The sequence below is a fragment of the Metopolophium dirhodum genome, chromosome 5, assembly GCF_019925205.1.
Source record: "Metopolophium dirhodum isolate CAU chromosome 5, ASM1992520v1, whole genome shotgun sequence".
NCBI classification, from domain to species: Eukaryota; Metazoa; Arthropoda; class Insecta; order Hemiptera; family Aphididae; genus Metopolophium; species Metopolophium dirhodum.
The window spans coordinates 17,793,240-17,813,948 of NC_083564.1; the positions used below are offsets into that span (position 1 = coordinate 17,793,240).

Genomic DNA, 20,709 nt, shown 5'->3' on the forward strand with positions numbered 1-20,709 from the left:
GGAGAAACTTGAGGTTTCCTTATGACCTACTCTCTAACACACACTATTTCTTTATAATAATATTGTTATTGATAAACAAAAATTGTTGCATTTGTATTTGGGTTTTTTTTTTTTTTTAGGGGTAAAATATTGTGATAGGAATTCTCGGATTGATTCCACTTTCAGCCTTCGAGCTTAATAATTGTTAAATCGATATATTTACCATTAGATTATAAAAATAAAATTCCATCTACCATTTAATTAACCACAAATACACCAATGCTAAGTTGTAAGATAATAATTATAAATATCAGTTGAAAGTCATACCTCAAAAAATAAATTTATATTCAAACTTTATGAATTTTACAGAGATGATAATACAGTTTAAGCCCACATGTGTGTACCTACAATTTTTGTACAGCGCATAGGTAGTTACATAAAAAAAAATTGTTGACACTTATTAAGTACTTTTTACTCCATGCGTAGCTGCAGATTTAAAGTAGACACTTATTTTAACAACCTAAATAGATTACAATATTGTGTAATTATAACTTAATTGAAAAAAAAAATTATAAATTTTAGTAGACGTTAAAAATTTAACGAATACATATGAAATAGTCCTGTAAAAATACTTCCGGCGTTTTTTCAATGGTAATTATATTGCACAATTTAGGTGTGTCTTCATTTCACAATGGTTAACCGTCATACTAAATTGCAATGAGCGAGTAATAATATTAAAAAAATTCTGAAATGTATAAAAAAAGTCTCTCAAGGACGTGATAAACCTATGGTTTGTTAATTACTTACAGAAATTTACGTTTAAATAATCAATTTGTTTATTATTGTTATGTTCCAAAATGTATTCGCTAAACTATGACGTCTGCAAAGTCAGATCGTCCTAATTGAGGCTAAACATAATAATAACATATTCTAATTATGTATTAATGACAAAGGAAAAATGTATAGTAATCACGAATCACGAACATAATATCACATATTATTATTATTTTAATTGTCACCATACAAATTATAAACGGATATAACAAGAAGTATAGGTAAACAATATCTACACATTTAAATTTTAATAGTGACGTGTTGTTTTGTTCAGTTTGTCGGATTTACGCATATTGAACAGGTTAAAAAAAATTGTATTCGAGATAAAATTGTGTTTATATTATTGTTCAACTATAATACCATATGTAATTTTTAGCATACATTTAAAAAGTCTAAAAACCGAAGCGCTTGGATTTGAAACCAAAACTAAATTTGTATTCAAATTAGAATCTATAGACTATAATAATATAATGGTTTCAAGTTTAAACAATGCAATTATAAAACAGAAATATAGAAGTATAAAAGTAACATGATTTTTTAAACCTTATGATTAACAACTTATAATCATTATATTTAAAGTAACAATGGTAAAAAGATTCTGACTGTGTAGCATTGTATTTAACAAACTCGAAGAAATATGCTAAACGTTTTTAATATAATTATCTACACGTGATGATTTTGTGTACTTTACTTTAGCCAAGTCATGTACCCAAACTACGCGATTTCATTCACTTTCCAATAATAAAAAAACGTTAATGGAGTAAAAATTAAAGTTAAACGATTTAATGATGCAACTTTTGATTTTTAATTGCAATTATGTAGGTACATAGTGTATTATTTTAGGTAGTGATTAATTGTAAACGGTATAGAAATAAGTAAAAAACATTTTTATATTATACGTAATATCACATAGTTATACTGACATGCACAATAAAATGCGTTCACATAAAAATAAAATATGGCATCTTGTATAGTTTATAATATTATAATTGCAAATAAAAAACATAAAAAAGAGTAAAAGACCATTAGAAATAATAATAGTAAATTATAGTAGGTACCTACAGCCTACCTACGCGGCATAGGAATGGTAGGATACCTATATTGTGCTTTGTTTTTCAAATACTAATACCTAGTTTCGTAAAAATAATTTAACATTTAATATTTTAATGAATAAATAGTGAGGTAATGGTCCCTTAAACATAATTTAGTGGCCCATGATTTGTTCATTAAATGTTATTAAATCATTAGATTAATTAATTTTTTTATAAAATATTATATTTATGAAAGGCACTATTTGACTTTAACGTATCAAATAAAAAATACTTTGTATTATTATAATATGCTCACATTGGTTATTATGACCGCACATGAAATAATGGATTTTATATATTACATAATATGCATTATTGCATTGGTCCTAAATCTTAATATGTTTAATTATGATAGATAATAAGTTTATCTTCCAAAGGGTCTTATAAAATGAATACCCCATTTTTATTACGATATATTATAATATATTAATATGTAATATAAGAACCAAAAAGTGTGAATTTGTACAAACAGATAAAAAAATCATCAGTCAGAAAAGACAATTCAAGCGTAATTATTACGATAAATCAAATCAATAAATTATATGCATACAATATAATTTACTTGAATATTTTGTATAATATTGTTATTATTATCATTATTCGTTGTTATATAGCTAAATTAGTCACTTAAAATAGCCTTGAGACGGAAAAATAAACCTATTGAAAGCCGTGTAGGTGTAATTCCTGCAGCTTATTATAGGTCAATAGTAATATTATTCAATGCGGAGTAGGTGTATTATCATAATATTTATTGATCTAGCCCGAGAACAATGAAATTCAATCGAAACAATTTTTTCTACTAAAACTAAATTTAAAAAAGTATATTAAATAACTTAAAAGTATTCTACTAAACGTATAAAATATAAATATATAGTATTTATTTGCGTTAGGTAGGGATGATGTGTATATAGCAGCAAATGACAATGAACATATGAAATTGAAGAAAAATAAGTTATACATTTATATTAAAATTGTATAAAATTAATATTCAGGATCATCAACTATCACACATTTACAATAGTATATTTACTGTTTATTTTGTATTGTAATACTTTATAATAATTATAATTATTTAAGTTTTAACATATTTTGTTTTATTGTTTTGTTTAATGAATAGATAGGTAATATTAATTTATTACATTTTTATTGAACACAATTAATCCGCATTCACGCTTATTATAGGACGAGTTTGCAACTTTTGTAAACTTAATTTTTTCCCCTAACATGTACCTATATACAGTAAAATACATCTTGTTGTTGCAATGAACTATTATTATTTATTATTATATCAGTACTTCGTAGTAAAATATATAAGTTACAAAAATTATTGAAAATTTTCGGTAAATCAATACACAAATTATAAAAAATGTTTTGAATATTTGCACGTGTTTATTAATTCAAATTCTAACTAGAATATGTTCATATACAGTAGAAAACAATATTATTCAATAAAAATTAATTATAATAATTTTTTGAAGATGTTAAATAAATAATATGAATATTATTAACATCATTACTAACATAAAATGGCTCCTAGTGATCATCACTAATAATAATATATTTCGTATAAAAAAAAATTGTTTATACATAGGTACTAACATGATTAATTGAATAAATTTGTTATCAGTTAAAATATATATAGGTAGGTACGCTGTAAAGTAAAATAAACTCAATATTTTTACTGACGTAATAACCATAACTAACTCAACAATTAAGAACATAAATAATTGTTATTTCTATAGGTATCAAAGTTATCAAAATAAAACAACTTAGCCATACTTGGTAATCAATAATAATACCACATCAAATATCATCAATACACAACTGGAAATTAGATTTAAAAACAACTGCGATATTCATGATAAATCTATAATGCAGGTAGGTATACTTTATTATTCTTACAACACTTTTTAAAAAACTAACGACTATTAAATTTAAAAACCTTTTTAAAAAAATTTAAAAGTTTGACATTATAGATATAGGTTTTTGTACCTATAATAGAAATATGATACGTGTGTGACTTTAAACCAGATATATTATATGATTTAAAAAAAAATTGAATACACTAATCTTATTTATACGATGTGTCTGGTCGTTAAAGTTCTTCGTAGTTCTACCTACCTACATTTCAAAAAGTGTACGTCGAACAGGTATGAAAACACACTTGTATAAGTATTAATACTGCAGTCTCACAAAATATTTCACTCGTGATGTTACACATTCACACTCATCTCTCACATCTACCACGAGATATTATTGTTTTCGACGACCGGAACACGCATATTTAACATTTTTAAACGATGCCTGCAGTGCATGTGTGTAGGTACCTATAGTGGTTTTTTTATCGTTGGTATAATAAAAAACGAACGAATGTTTTTATTAGGGTTTTCAATTTATAATTTAATAATTATACATACATATTATTATAATATTATATATGAACGCAAAAATTATTGTATACGTGAAACTCCACGTCGAGCCAAAGCTGATTCATAAACAATATTTCTGTCAATTGCAGTGTGTTAAGGAAAAATATAATCCACACCTATAGCAATCATATTTCATATACATGGCATACGTAACATTATAATAAAGTTCGTTACACCCACGTTATGTGTATATAATAATAATACACGCCTTATTATATAGGTTGGAGTGGGATGATTGCCCTCCCTGTAAAATTGAAAAGATCTTACCCCTAGAAATTATATAAATTTATTAAAACAATATAATTACTATATAAAAATTATTTTTATTCGATTTTATTCGGAAAAATTGAACGTCAAAACAACTTAGTGGTTAATTTAACCTAACTAATCAACAAACAAATAATTAGATTAGATTCACTATTATACGTTTAGTAAATATAGGTATAAGTGAAATACCTATACTGAAATGTACTTATAAAAAATTGTATTATGAATTATCTAGGACAGCGAATCTATATGTACAATGGTGGCGGGATTTATAGTCATGTACTCATGTAGTATGTTTTAATCGATTGCTTCATGTCTGTAACAAGTGTGTATGGGTGGGTGGCCGCAAGTCCGGGTAGGTGTACTATTGTAAGATCTCAAGTCTCAACACAAACATTATAGTTAATATAATATGTTACAGACTTTAGGGTTAACCCCATGTGACTCACTTCGCTGTAATAAAAAGGGTAAAAAATATTTCAAATATAGAATTTGCTTCAAAGACTAAAAAAGTTCGCACTACTACTGTGTATAATTCTCGAGCGACCAACAGGTACCTCGGGGTTGAGCAGTATATCAGAATCAGATACCTACATATATCAAGATACTTTTTATTAATAATAAATATTCGGGTGGTTTGCCCGGGCTGACTATTTAATAAAACATAGCACGCTATACTCAATGTTTCTCTTCAGCTATAATGAAAATCTATGAATCATAAATATTATTTTTTTGTTAATAAGTAACCATTATGACAACGAAAACCTTACAAAAAAATCAGTCAGGAACAAAAAAACATGTATCCAGTCCAAAAACATATTTATGTTAATAATTACGACAGTAAAATACAATTTGGTAATTCACTAATCAAGCGCTTCTCAAACTGTGGGTTTGAATTTTTTTGAATTATATAGATTCCAAGAAATTTATGTTAAATTAATATTAAATATACTTATATTATTATAGTAATATAGTACCAAAAATTACGTGGGTAATAAATAATAATTCGTCGTATTTATTAATACGCCTCATTATTAAAAGTAGATTATTTAGTAAAAATATATTGATTATAAACCTATAAAATCACAAATACCTAATAAAAGTAATAAACAAATTTTGTTTTTTATAACTACTTTTTGAAAAGTTAAACCACGTGGGTTGTGAAAGATTTTTTGGGGGAAATTTGGGTCGTTGTACAAAAAAGATTGAGAACCACTGCACTAATCCATAAGAATATATATTATATACATATACATAATTGTAAGCCATATATACTCGTATATTACTACTTAACTTTGTATGATTTTTAATTGCATAATAATATGTTACAAAGTGAATTTGAACAAATATATATAGGTACCTATATGTGTTATTTATAATTGTATGTACCTATATTATTATCTTGAATCAGAATAAATTATTGTTTGAAAACATTTACTAAAACGTTTGATTTCGCTTTTTTGTATGTACCTATATATAATATGTGTGTATAAAAAAATGTTGAACAACTTTTTTAGAGTATCTTGATCTAGTAACTTATATCTCTTATGGATTCTTAAAGTATCAAGTGTCTCGTACATCTTGATGCCTACTAAAACAATAGTAGGTAGGTAGGTACTTATCTCGTATCGTATTGTATATACCAAGATACTCTTTGTAGTCCGCGGTATATCTTGTCCAACCCAGCTGGTACCTTCCTGCAGTATAGCCTGCTGGTACAGGCTACGCATACAACGAGGAAATATAATAACACAGCTATTTGTGACAACCGTACCTATATAGTTTTGTAATAAACAGCTCGTACGGGTATAACATAGTCTTATTCGGATAGCGCGGGCTGCGTATCGTAGACGCGGCTCGACCGGAGGAGGAAGACGCGGCACGATGGACCGAAAAAACGCGCTTTGCTCGATGTCAAGGGCAACCGGTCGCGCGCATACATAATAATATAATATGGCAACATCGCATTACGTGAGCTCTGCCGCCGCGCAGGACTCTGACAATAATAATAATATATTATATTGTTCCTTAACTCATAATACACACACACACACACACACGACCATGTATATTGTTCTTTCGTGATTTGGATTTCCGTCGCGCAGCATCATCAGCTACATAGTTATATAATGACTAGGTACCTACTACAGAGGACGCGTGAATTTTCAAGGTCTCAAAGGGAAGTTTATCCGAAGAAAATGTGAATGGTGGTGATGAGGGGGTTGGAGGGAGGTGAACCGCTGCTGGCCAACGTCCAAAATAATGGCTGTCTTATAGTGTATACGTCGAGGGTTTACTCTGCACAACGACGGTTCTCCTATAAAGCACCGATGCCAATGTCCCCAGTAAAGCTATATAATACGACATCATCGCCGCGCCGTTCGTTACTTAAGTACCTACCGGCTACAACCAAAAGTTTTTTTCTACATTTTCTCGTATACACAGATCTGCTCGATGATATAATAATACATTATGTTTTTAAAAATCCTATATAGATACGACTGGCAATATGGTGTTAAAAATACATTAAACTGTGTCAAAACGACTGTAAAGACGTGTACGGGACACGAGTATAATATGTATATAATATTTCACATAATATATTATGTACATAGGTATACCTATGTTATACACCTATATATAGGAAAGCCGGAAATATTAAGTCACAGCAGGGTATGCCTAATCGTAAAAATACCTATACATCGTTACACGCATAATATAATAATATATGACTTTATAATATTAGGTACAACCATAACAATAATTTCTGCAATATAATATAATACCTATAGATATCCCTTATACGCAATATTTCATAAAAAAAAATCTTTATTTTAAAGAATATTACTTTTGGCATGTATATTACAATTTTTTACACAACAAATATTATAATAACGTTTGCGTAATAACTATTTGATTGGTTTATAGTTTATACTCTAAAAAAAAACTTATAGTAATAATGACAATTCGGAAAACTGCGTAATACATTGGTAACTGCGCGTTACTTAACGACAAAATTCGTAATAATTTAAAAATTAAAATTAAAAACGTGATTCCGAGGAAAGGTGAATTTATACTATTATGTATATCATACTCAATATCAGATCAATAGCTGTTTATGAAAAGAATAATTTAAATAGTACAAGTTACAACTAAGCCTTTAACTGTATAAATAAATAGAAAATATTGCTAAATTATTTGTATAAAGAATATCTTGAAATAGATAGGTATTAAAATTAAACTTATTTAAAAATAATTATATTAAACATTTTTAATTTGATTTTTACAGTAGAAAATTAAATCACCGGTATCCGGAAACCTAATTTAAGTAACGATGAATCCAACTAATAAGAAATATTAAGTTTTGTTTTCATCAAAGTCTATCGACTATCGAATTCCTTTTAGTATAAAGCACTTATTCGTTATATATATTATATAATAATATATATTATATATATATACATATATAAAATCACAAAATATATTATGTCTTTATACATATTATGCAATGTATACAATATTTGAATATAAATAAGTTATCCAATCGTTTATGATTTGAATAAATATAAACTGTTAACTGCTATTTTATAAATTTATATTTTTTGAGTTTACATCAAATAATCATTTGAAGTATTTTTGTTTTTAAACTTCGAAACTGCAATACGTATAATATATAAAGTAAAAACTAATAAGTATTTATAATATATATTATATACATAATATACGTATTATTATGTTAGTGCTATGATTGATCTCCTATAAAAATTGCCCTTAGTAACTAATAATTAATGGAGCATGACTTGATTTTAGGACCAGAATACTCGAGTGAATATTTGAATAATAATTTTTATTTAAAAATATATAAATAAATAAATGACGATATAATTAATACTTATTATATTTAAATTAATATTATAATATTATAATATTAAGAACTAATTTGTACAATAAAAACACTTTTAGTTCTGGACCAACAGTTTTCAACTCAAATACCTATCTGCAATAGTAACAATAAAATAATCGAATTCTTTCTCAAAAGATAAAAGTACAAGAAAAAATAATACTCTAACGGATAATTGAGCCGAACGATTGGCTTCGGTCGAGGCCATCGAATTTTGTCCTATGCCTATGTGCAGTTACTATGGAGATTTTGCGGCAGTCTAGCGTTTTTTTCGAGATGAACGAAATCGGTTGACAACATGCAAACTCGCACAATTTTTAAATAAATTTATCTCTCACATGATGCGATTAAGATTACATTAGGTACGACTACGGGTGTATGGTTACTCGCCTTCGAATTATTTATATAACACATGTTTTTATACATAATAATTTAATTTTTCATCATTCGTTTTCTGAATATTTACATGAAGATAATTTAATTTTCTAATAAAATGTATACCTAACAGACTGCTATAATTCAATGTGTAACATACTATTATTATATTCAACTATTCATCAACGAACAAACTAAACGCGTTTCACATTTACTAAGGAAACGATATCTATCATTAATCAATACATACCTATATAGTTATTACTATTATTGCTGATATCGTATCAATATATCATGAATATGAATTGATGACAGCGCAATGGATAATGGCGCCCACTATAAATGTATTCAAAAACTATAAATCGTATTGAAAGGTCATAGGACGCCAAGCGAATTGCCAATCTTTATAGTTTTTACTTAAATGTTCAAACATGTTTAGCCATTAAAATTAATAATATTGATAAAAAATAAACAAATTTGACATTACCTAACTAGGTCCTACCTACTTACAAAAAAAAATTCGCGTGCAAGTTAAACATGAAAAATAATGTTATTTTCCATCCTTCAAAAATATTCTTGAACACGCCAAGTTTAGAAACTTAATTAGAGCAAAACATGTAGATTGCAGATATACATGAAAACTAAAAACAAATCGATAAAATATGGAAATGTTGGTTTCAATCTCTTTCAAGAATATATTCACACTATAAAATATACAAAAAATGTGTGCAAGAAAATGGTACTACTCATTTTTTGTAATCATTAATAACAGAAATTTAAAAAATATTAGTACATAGTACAAATATCTTACACGCGTTTTGAGTCTGGTGGAAATACTTTAGCTTTTATACAATTGAATTTCATACAAAACTATAACAATATTATATTGAATTCAAAATTTAAATATTATTTGACAATTTATGATGGTAGAATTAATTGTAATTTGTAAATTAAAATTCATAAAATTTTTAATTATTATTACTATGAGAAGAAAATATCCAAAATAGTCCATAAGTAGTTAATAACAAACTTGAGTCTTTGGTACTCCAGTACTAAACAAAACAAATATTTTTTTGACCTGAATTAAATTTCGACCATAACTTAAAAGTTTGAAGTTTATATGGTTAATTGTTTAATCTTTTAAAATTATAACAATATTTTATTTTTCTATAAATATTAAAAGTTAATTTTGTTTATAAGCTAAAGAACTATAATAATAATTGTATACTTAAGTTAACCACAAGACAAAATTATAATATATAGCTTATTTATTTTCACTAACTATAAATGTGTACAAATATAATATTTGAAATTATTATACATTATGTTTTCAAAAATAAAATAAGAATTTGTTGATTTAATAACTTGGTTGAAATTAATTTGAATTTTAAAATAAATATTTTAATTTAATGGTATTCCAGAAAATAAAAAGTGGTTATTTGCAACATTATTATGTTATTTACATAATTTTAAATTAATTAATAGATTGTATCATACAATAAATATTATAAATTCAAATATATAATTAAACCATTATTTCGTATCTACATAATTTAATTTGTAAAAACAGTTTCACGCGGGAAAGATCCACTTGGACTATTGTCTCATAGTTAAGAAACTAAATTTTCGCAACTTAAATAAGAGGGCTTATTATGTGCAATATCGAAAAATAAATCCATTTTCGTACAGACAAAATTCTCATATTGTTATGGTGAAAATTTGATTTCTTAACTTAAGCTTTATACTAGCCTACTTGGTACTGTCCCCTGCCATTTTTCTAAATGATCTATTTTTTTTATTGTAATTAGGTAACAACCAACCACAATATTGTCATGGGATCACTTGTAAGATACTTTGAATAATTAGTATTTAAAATATAAATAGATTTAAGATTAAAAGTTCTAATTTCACTCAAAATTTCGTATTTTATTTATTTATTTTATTCGTATTAAATTGCCTATTTTTAACCCTTTAAATAGCTGGTGTATCCAACGAATGATACAAAAAACAGAACATAGACTTTTGAGTTATCAAATTATTTTGATGTAAACTAAAATTCATTAGATTACTAAAATTTAAATTATGAAATAAACGATAATAATACTGTTCGTGGGAATTCTTTCTCAATAAACAAATATTTGATAATATGTAATCCGGTAGTTAGTCGGAGCTTTAGTCTTTAGGGTTCGATGTCTTTAGTATTTACTCATTGTTAATCTGTTTACATTGGCTATTTTTATATTCATCTATATGCTTTTAATTGTTATTTCTATAATATCAGGACTCCCAAATCTATTAAGTAGCAAGTGAAACTATATTTATATGTATATGTAATATATGTATACAAATAATCTTATGTACGGACATCCATCTAGTAATTTTTTCCCGGGGCAAACTCGTTTTATTCACCACTGTTGACTGTTCGTTTGAGATTCGAGGTTAACAACAGCACCAAAGGCAAACTCGAATGACCGGTTTCACGTATTCATTTCTCTCTCCATCTCTCTCTTTCTCATTGCATCTCATTTTATACATTTATCTGCCAGTACGTACCATACACATATATAGGTACATATTACATATACCATTTTAAAATATGAAAAAACTACTACTAAACTACTGTAGAACGCTTTAACACCAACGATTGCTCTGAGACCGGAACAACTTTAACGTTTCCACCGTCGAATGTGTACTATATACGTTTATTGTATCATAAAATAACTATACAATGTATACCTATACGGCTGTACACATATACAAAGCGATTATAGTATAGTTTGTTAAAACGTCATTCATGGTTTATACCTATCACTTTATCCGAGCTATAAAGTATAAACCTTCATATGTGTAAAATAACATTACATTTTAAAGCAAAAAGAGGGTGAATTAGTTGTTGTTTTAGAAATAAAAATATACAGCGTTTCTATGAATAGTAAATATTATAATATGGTGATGATAATTAAATATTTAGATTCATAAAAATGATAAAAATATATTATATATATTGATATTAAATTACCTACATACCTTCTTACAATTTTGATTTTAGTCTGATTTTATTTTTAACTTAATTCTAGTTTTTATTTAGCAATTATTAATAGTCAATTCTAAAAATTACATATGAAAAAAGCATAATATTAAACATGGCTTTATAGTTTATATATATTACTATAGGAAACACATTATTAAATGTAATATTTTTTATGAACTATTAACATCTTAAAATGTGTATAATAGTGTAGGTAATAAATGTTTCTAATATTTCAACTTGAAGTAACATAGAAAAGCTAATATGTACGTCAATTTAAGCGTCCTACTTTTGCAAAATATCATCTGTTTGACAATATCATTAAAATATTGTGTGCACCGTACAGTATATGGTTGTACATTGACCGGAAGCCGGATATCCGTATGAACACTCATAATATATAAGTGTGGGGAGAATCGATGGCATTTCCTTGGCAACCAGGTATAATCAAAACATCCGAAATCCACTCCCTCCAAATAGCATTATTAAAAACTGGATATGGACGACGTCTAAATACACATAAGATTCTCAGTCACGTGTCGGTGAATTTCCTATCCTATTATTGCGGTCAGTGGTTTACTGATCATTAAATGTTGTATATGTATGCCGAAGATTATTGAACTTAAATAACGAACTGTATAATATAGTTAATTATCACATGTAAAAACATAATATGTTATTTGGAAATAAATCATTTGTCTCTAAACTATATTTTATCGAAAGACATATTGTCATCAAAACTACCTACCAATTTAAATGAACTTTATTTCTAACATACCTACGTCATAATAATATTATTGATTGATTGACACAAAATCCCTGTTCTGAATAATTAGAAAAGATATTATACAAATTATTATTAAGTTATGCTGCACTATTCGTATAACTTACAACTACATTAAGAATTTTTTGTTTTAAGTAATATTTAAGTCACACTTTAGATTTATAATATTAGTTTGTATAAATCGATGTTTTTCTATATATGTAGAACAATTTAATTTTGAGTTTAATCAAACTTTAGTTTTGGTACAATATATAACTATCATATGAATCTTTTCAAAGTATTGACGTCATCGAGGCCAAGGCAACATTATTTCACCTTAGTATAGGTACTATATATACCTTACCAATGTAAATCTAAATAAATTAACCCGGTGTATATAAGTAGAATTTTTTGAGCACTAAACTTAGATAGAATATAAAACCCGATAGTAACATAATGGAACTCAAGGTTTTACACAATGTCCATATCAATATAGTGAATAGGTAGAAGTACAAGTTTGGTAGGTACCATTGTACTCTTTGTACATCTTTAATTTAAACCAACAGACAAGTCAAATTTGAATTATCTTAACAATATTTTTAAAACTTGATAATAATTAATGTTATATAGATAATATTATATTTCAAGGCTCCACTTTACTAATTAAGAGGGCACATCAGTAAAAATGTGAACTCTGTCTACACACGTATTATAGTAGACACCGCTCTCTCTGTTCATATTTCACTCATTGTTTCTTGTGATTAAATTATTTAAATTTTATTGAAGTATCATTTTCTGTTATAATAATCATGGAAAATAATATTATCTGTGTTTTGTTAGAAGCTTGTTTTAATGTTTTGATTTCCAAAAAAGTAATTAGTACCTATTTATTAATTTTTTATTTTGTATTATTTATAATTATTAATAACTTTCTTAAAAATAAAATAATTAAAAAATCTTCCAAAAAAAAACACATATTAGAATGTTAATCTTTATAAATGTTATCATACCTTAATTTCAACAATGTAATCACAATTAGGGAAACACGGAGATAGGTTATAACAATATTATTATGTGTGTAAAATAAACGGAGAAAATAATTATTACTCTTAAGAAATAAATGTAATATTGCTTAAATATATTATAGTAAGACTTTCTACACAAATAATAATTTTATCCAAAAAATAAAATTTAAGTCAATAGTTTGATTGTGATTGGATCTATGAAACAGTATGAAACTGTGAATAGGTGAGGGACTTATATTATTAGGTATGTAAATCTAATTTATTAGTTAAAAACTCAATTCATATAATTATACTATGAGAATTATATCAGAAACAGCATTTTTTAAGTACAAAAATATATTATCCCCTAAAATTGTTTTCAATCATATTTTTTTTATTATTTTTTTTATTAATTTTTATAATTTTATAATAATTACTTTAATATTTGATACACAAACCTTCTATGAAAAAAAAATTATAATTTACCAAACAATATATTTATAAGAAAATTGTCTATTTGTCTATATTGTAATAAAGGTTTAGTAAATTTCTATTCAACTTAAAGTTATGTTTTTATTATTCATAGAATAATTTAAAATATGTTTGTCTATACTTTTTATAAAAAAAGATATTTTCATGATTAGCCTTATACGATAAAAAAAAATCTAGTGGTGTTTTATTAAAGCAGGTTAGACCTTTTTTATGCTGTCCCTATAAGCCAAATTAGTTCTCAAGTGCAGCCTTTTTATTTATACGTACATATTTAATTAATACTTGTGATAACGAAACTTGGGAGTTTTTAGTTACTATGGGTCACCTAAGTGAAGTGCTCTTACGTTTAACATTACATTCAAAATAATATAAATTATGAATTCATATATTTGTAGTACTTACTTTATACATTTATATTAGAAAAGATTAAGTATAAAATCCCATCCACACAGCCGAACAATTTTTTATAAAAATTGTACACAATCACTGAATAATACGAAACTCCGACAAAAAAACGCGCACTCCGAAACGTTAGCGGCACGAGTAAAAAACACTGGGTGTAACTAGGTAGACTAACAACACAGACCTGTTATTGGTGTTACCTGACGTACCTGTTGTGATCACTCGAGGTCGCTAACCGACTAGAAACGACAGTCGTCGACCACAGACGATGTAGAAATTCCCATAAAAACACCATCATGATGATGAGTATAGAGGCGAGAGAGTTATTTCATTTTTTACACTTACTCTTAGAGACTTTTACGGAAATTAGAGAATTTACAATACAAGAGTGAAAGTACATTGTATTGAAGAAGAACGGGACATTTTAGAATCTCAATTTATCTTCAACGAATATTAATATTTTTTTGGTACAGTCGTGAGCGGGAAAAATGTAAAAGAGTTCATGACGATGTCTCATGATAGTTGATTATTGGAAAAGTCGGAAGGTATCTAAAGAATTCTTTGATAAAGCCTATAATTTGAATTATAAAACGGGTGTCTTACGAGAATTCTCTATTTTAAAATAGCTGACAGTGGAATAAACTACATGCCTACTTTACACTTTTAAATTATTACATTTCCCATTGCTCAGAAAATTATACAAACGTGTTGATAAATAAATAATAATACACCATATATTATACTGCAGTAGTTCAGTGCACACCCCAACAAAAATAATGAAGACACTGAGTATACGTCATAAACATAATATCAAACTTCATATAGGATGGGCATCTCGTTTTCAGTTTTTTTATATAGACTAGCGTAACCTGCACAAGGAAACGGTAAAACATAATACATTATGCTGTCTGTCAGTCTAACTGTTACCCATTCTGTGAAATGCGTACGGGCAATTAAATACTTCAGCAAACAAACGAAAGTGTCCAAATACTTAGGATATAAATATAATGCATATATATGGTGAATATATATTAAATAAATGTACTTACCTTTTTTTACTCGAGGTTTTAAATTCATGCATATGGTTCTTGTAACAATACACTGTAACAACGTTTTTATATTTCAGTAAAATTGTAATAATTATTTAATTTTTTTTGTGTAATACCTATGATGTTTTTAATTTGTTTAATAACTCACCTGGTAGAGATAAGATAATAAATCGTCGCGAGTCATTTCTGCAATTTGCTGTCCATTAATTGCGAATATTTCATCACCGGTTTCGAAATCCGCACGGTCGACTTTTGAGCCTTAATCAACGAATTATTTTTAATTAATATAAATAAATATTACCTAGCTATTATATAATATTGATTAATAAAAAAATGTTATTTTAATTTTTGACCAAAGTAAAATATTTTTTGAATTTATATTGAGTAGATAGGTACTTGTATTTTAGATTCTAAGCTGAGCAATAAGTACGATTTATTATGTATATTATGTATATTATTTTAACTTTAAAAACTATATAGAATAGTATGATTTATTAACATTATAATATATAGTTATTATAGATTATTCTAACTTATATTTTGATATGCAAAACAAAATATGAGCAATCCCAATTAGAAAAAAGACAATCCACTCTGACATAGTAACAGCTGCACTCTGCACCTAACACTCAAAATTGTTTTTTTGAATGTAATAAATAAGGAATATTATCAATACTTTAAAACAGTAAATTATGTTACAACAATAATTCTACGTTACAATTCTGAGGTTGCAAAGCGAACGAAAGTTGTCTAAAAGGTTAAAATAAATATAAGTTCATCGCATCATATATTTTTGTTTTTATTATTAATTATTGAATCACAGAAAATTGTGGACACAATTTCTTTTAACGTGAAATAAATGTTTGTAAAATTAAGCAGGCATGCGGCTTACTTACCTAAAAGCTTGGCTTTATTATCTTCAGTTTCTTTGAGTATTAGTACGTATCCACTGAGATCCATGGTGTAAATTATAATAATATCAGGTCAATATGTGTCAAACACAACCCTGATAGTAAAAAAGTTATAATAAATTGGAGTTCTTCCTCCTCTTCGTTGTCGCTGTCGCTCTCGCAATCTGAATCAGAATTCTCAGCCATATTGGTCGTAGCTTGAAGCTATTTGGGGCATAGCCTACTAAATTATTCCTGAAACAAAAATATTAATTGTTTATTTCCATTTAAGGTATAATTATTTAATTAATTCAAGTACACAGATTAAAAACAAATCCTTAAACAAATAATGTATAATATAACTTAAAGTCTTAAACTCCCATTGTTGTCTTATTGCCATATAGGTAAATACTAAATGCCCAAATGATGTAAGTGTACAATCGATTCTCTAATTTGGCAACTACTCTCTCACACGTTGATACAAATACAATTTAAATATTTGATGCATCATGTCCCCAAGACAATTGCACTTTCTGTATTGTTATAAATATGAATTTAATTCATTACTAAAGTAATTATGCGTTAAAATCTTTAAAAATGTACCAGACAAAAATTATTAACTAATAGTGGGCGTGAAACTATACATACATGGTAATTCACCAAGTATACTCACCCCCATATTTTTATTTTATAATGGATTTGTTCAAATACTGATTTTTGGTATTTTTAAATATAAGTAGGTACACAAATACCATATTTTCATATCGTTGAGTTTTTTGTATCCTGTGGAGAATTAAGATACAAAATTCTATTTTTAAATGAGAACCTCCCTTTTTTACTGTAAATTATCAAGAGGATAGTTTTTTTGAACATTTTGACGTATCAAAATAAAAATTTAAACGAGTCATTTTTGAGTGTTATATAACTTTGTGTACTAAGGAGCATTAAAGATATGCATGTTGCACATGTTACACGGCTTTCAGATTGATTTACAAAGTGACTATAAAAATCAGCTGTTAATAATTAACTAATGGCGCTTGATGTCAACACTCAACCATATATGTCGACATTTAGAACTAATTTTACACCTATATATCTGTAATCGGTTAATTGTAATACTGTCGCTTAAAGCGCCACTGGTTAATTATTAGTAATCATTTCGTATTTCACCTTATCAGTAGTCGATGTACAACCAGTATATCTTTAATCGTGCTAAGGAGTAAGGATAATAGATCCGTGATAATGGATTTGAAAGATATATGATATATATATGGATATGGGGTATGGGGGATATGGTTGAAATTGTTATTAATTGATATTAATCTATCGACATTTATATAATTTGTAAAAGTGTTACAAGTATAATAAATAATAGATTCAATCATATATCTATGTACTTTATATTTTTGTAAAACCGTCTTAATGACATAACCTTTAGTACCTATAAACATTTTCATAACTGAATAACTACTCGTTTGAATTTTGAATTAAGTACATCAACATTTTCAAAATAATTATTCACTGAATAATTGAGAGTAAGATGTAAAAAGTTTGTTTCGTGAAAGGGATACTCCTTGTAAAAAATATCTCAAGAATTAGATAATATGATCTTTGAGTAGGTATATTTAAAAATTCCGAAAATCTGAAAAAGTTTATTCTTAATTGAAAAATGGAATTGATTGCAGTGAATCACCCTGTATATAATACGATATGGCATATGCATACTTTTAGATTCTGAGTGAAACGATGAATGTATTGATTTTACAATGATGTGTGTGTTTTTTTTTTGTTTTTTATTTTATTTTTGTGTCTGTGTACACGATAAGTAGTCGAAATAATGATTGGATTTTCAACTTCAGTATCTTGTTCGTGGGAAAGTGAATATCGTTGGTGCATTGGGGAGGTTAAAATGTCCAATAGTTTTCAAAAGCGCCGGGAAAAACCACATAAAAATTAAGGAAAAACGGGAATTTTTACGCAAAATCGGTTTTTTGCAAAATCACACATGAAATTTTCACTGGTCATGTATATTAGCATTTTCTATATACGATAAAATTTTCAAAATATTTTGATTTGTTTTGAACTAAATAGGAACATTTTCAGTTTCCAATTGTATTAGTCTTTTTTTCTAAGGATGTCAATAAAACTTTATTTGATGGATAAAAAAGTTTGAAAATTGAATACAAGGCTCCTACTATATTGTTACAATGAAATTTGAAAAATATTAAAAATCCTTGGTCACAGTTTTTTTTTATAAGCATTTAAAGTTCAAAAATAGACAAAATATGGAAAAATAACCAAATTATTTTGAGTAAAGAATTCATAAAAAATTTTCTTTTTAAATCTAAGATTTTAAAATGTAATACAAGATTCTTTATAAAATTATCTACCTTTATCAAAAAAAAAAATGCCTACAAGAAAGTCAAATTAAATTTTTACGAGCGTTTGAAGTTCATATTTTCACAATATTGGATATTCAGTCGATTTCTCGTGTAGCGATTTTGTTATTTTATTGTTATTCAAAAACAAATAACTGTAGATACATGAAAGTTTTACTGAATGTTTATATTTTAATTTGCTTTATACCATAAATTTTTTAAAATATTTGGACTTTTTTTGAGCTGCTTATGGACATTGTCAGTTTTTAATTTTTTTTGATTTTTTCCTATAAACATCAATAACATTTTATTTGTCTGGTAAAAAAGCGTGAAAATTTAATGCCAGGCTCCTGATATATTTTTACAATAGCAGTTTAAAAATATTAAAAATACATGGGCACAATTTTTTTTTTATAAGGATTTAAAGTTCGAACTTTTACAAAATACTAAAAAATCACGAAAATTAGCAAATTATTTTGAGTTGAGAATTCATAAAAATTTTTCTTTTTAAATCCAAGATTTGAAAATGTGATATAAGATTACTCATAAGTTTGTATACCTTTATCAAAAAAAAAAATGTCTACAAGAAACTTAAATTAAATTTTTATGAGCGTCTGAAATTTATATTTTTACAATATTTGATATTCACTCGATTTCTCATGTAATAATTTTCTTATTTTATTGTAATTAAAAAAAAAAAGAAAGTAGATACTTGAAAATTTCACTGAATGTTTATATTAGCATTTTCTATACACCATAAAATTTTGAAAATAATTTGATTCTTTTTGAGCTGTTTACGGACATTGTCAGTTTTCAATTTTTTTAGTTTTTTTTTCTATAAATATCAATAAAATTTTATTTGTTGGTTAAAAAAGCGTGAAAATTTAATATAAGGCTCCTGATATATTCTTACAATAGCAGTTGAAAAATATTAAAAATATATAATCACAATTTTTTTTTATAAGCATTTAAAGTTCAAATTTTGACAAAATGTATCAAATTTAAAATTTAATAATTATGTTGTAGTTAAAATTTTATAAGATGTTCAACTTTTATAGCTAAGGATTATAAATTTAAAACAAGTCTCCATGTAAATAGGTTATATATAAATTACTTTATTCACAATAATATCATCAAATATACTTGGTAATATCATAGGCTGACTGACCGTTTTCGCTCAGAATCGTTTTTCTTATACAATGATACTATATCATTGAATTCAAATTTAACACCATTTATTGCAGTGACCCACTTGTAACCTACTGTACAGCAGAGCGACATCCATTTACCCACCTTTTTATGTTATATCTTTTGAAAATATTATAAAGAAGTTATATAATTGGGAAATTATTTTCATTCACGTAGACAGTATTATTGAATAATTCATTAAAATGATTTACATTTAAAATAATATTTAGGTAATTTAATAGTTAATATTTTTATTTTTTCGTGTACGATAATAATTATAAACGTACTTATAATAAATTAATAGCATATATTATATTGATGGTTTAAACTTAAAAATAGGTATTTGTAATTATGAAACTAATCTTCTAAAATATTTATATTTCTTTATCAATTGATTAGTTATTAATAGTTAAATCTAAATTACGATCATTACTTACTACAGGTACCTATATATTTTTAATCAGTTTTTATCTATCTTACACTTAAAATTATTAATATAAATTAATTTTGAATTACAATTTTCAATATTTCTGAAAATTGTTGAATCATCAGCATTTTATGCGATTTATTCAAATTTCAAGAGACTCTCAAACCACTTTAAAATATTTCTCATTTGGAACTTTTATAGTTTTATGTGCA

The 20,709-nt window shown here is 26.2% G+C and overlaps 1 protein-coding gene across 2 annotated transcripts in view; it reads right to left on the reverse strand.

The window, feature by feature from the left end:
- The window catches only part of LOC132944220 (protein PALS1), a 62,871-nt gene that overhangs the window by 37,777 nt on the left and 4,385 nt on the right, over nt 1-20,709 (reverse strand). Inside the window, exons 2-4 of one of the 2 annotated variants that reach the window (XM_061013454.1) lie at nt 16,511-16,759; nt 15,763-15,872; nt 15,615-15,666 (exon numbers count right to left, since the gene is read on the reverse strand). In XM_061013454.1, the coding sequence (XP_060869437.1) occupies nt 15,615-15,666; nt 15,763-15,872; nt 16,511-16,574 (226 nt within the window). In that variant the 5' untranslated portion in view covers nt 16,575-16,759. Of the gene's footprint in view, nt 1-14,565; nt 14,738-15,614; nt 15,667-15,762; nt 15,873-16,510; nt 16,760-20,709 lie in introns of those variants that run through there. The other variant, XM_061013455.1, reaches the window with a different exon arrangement.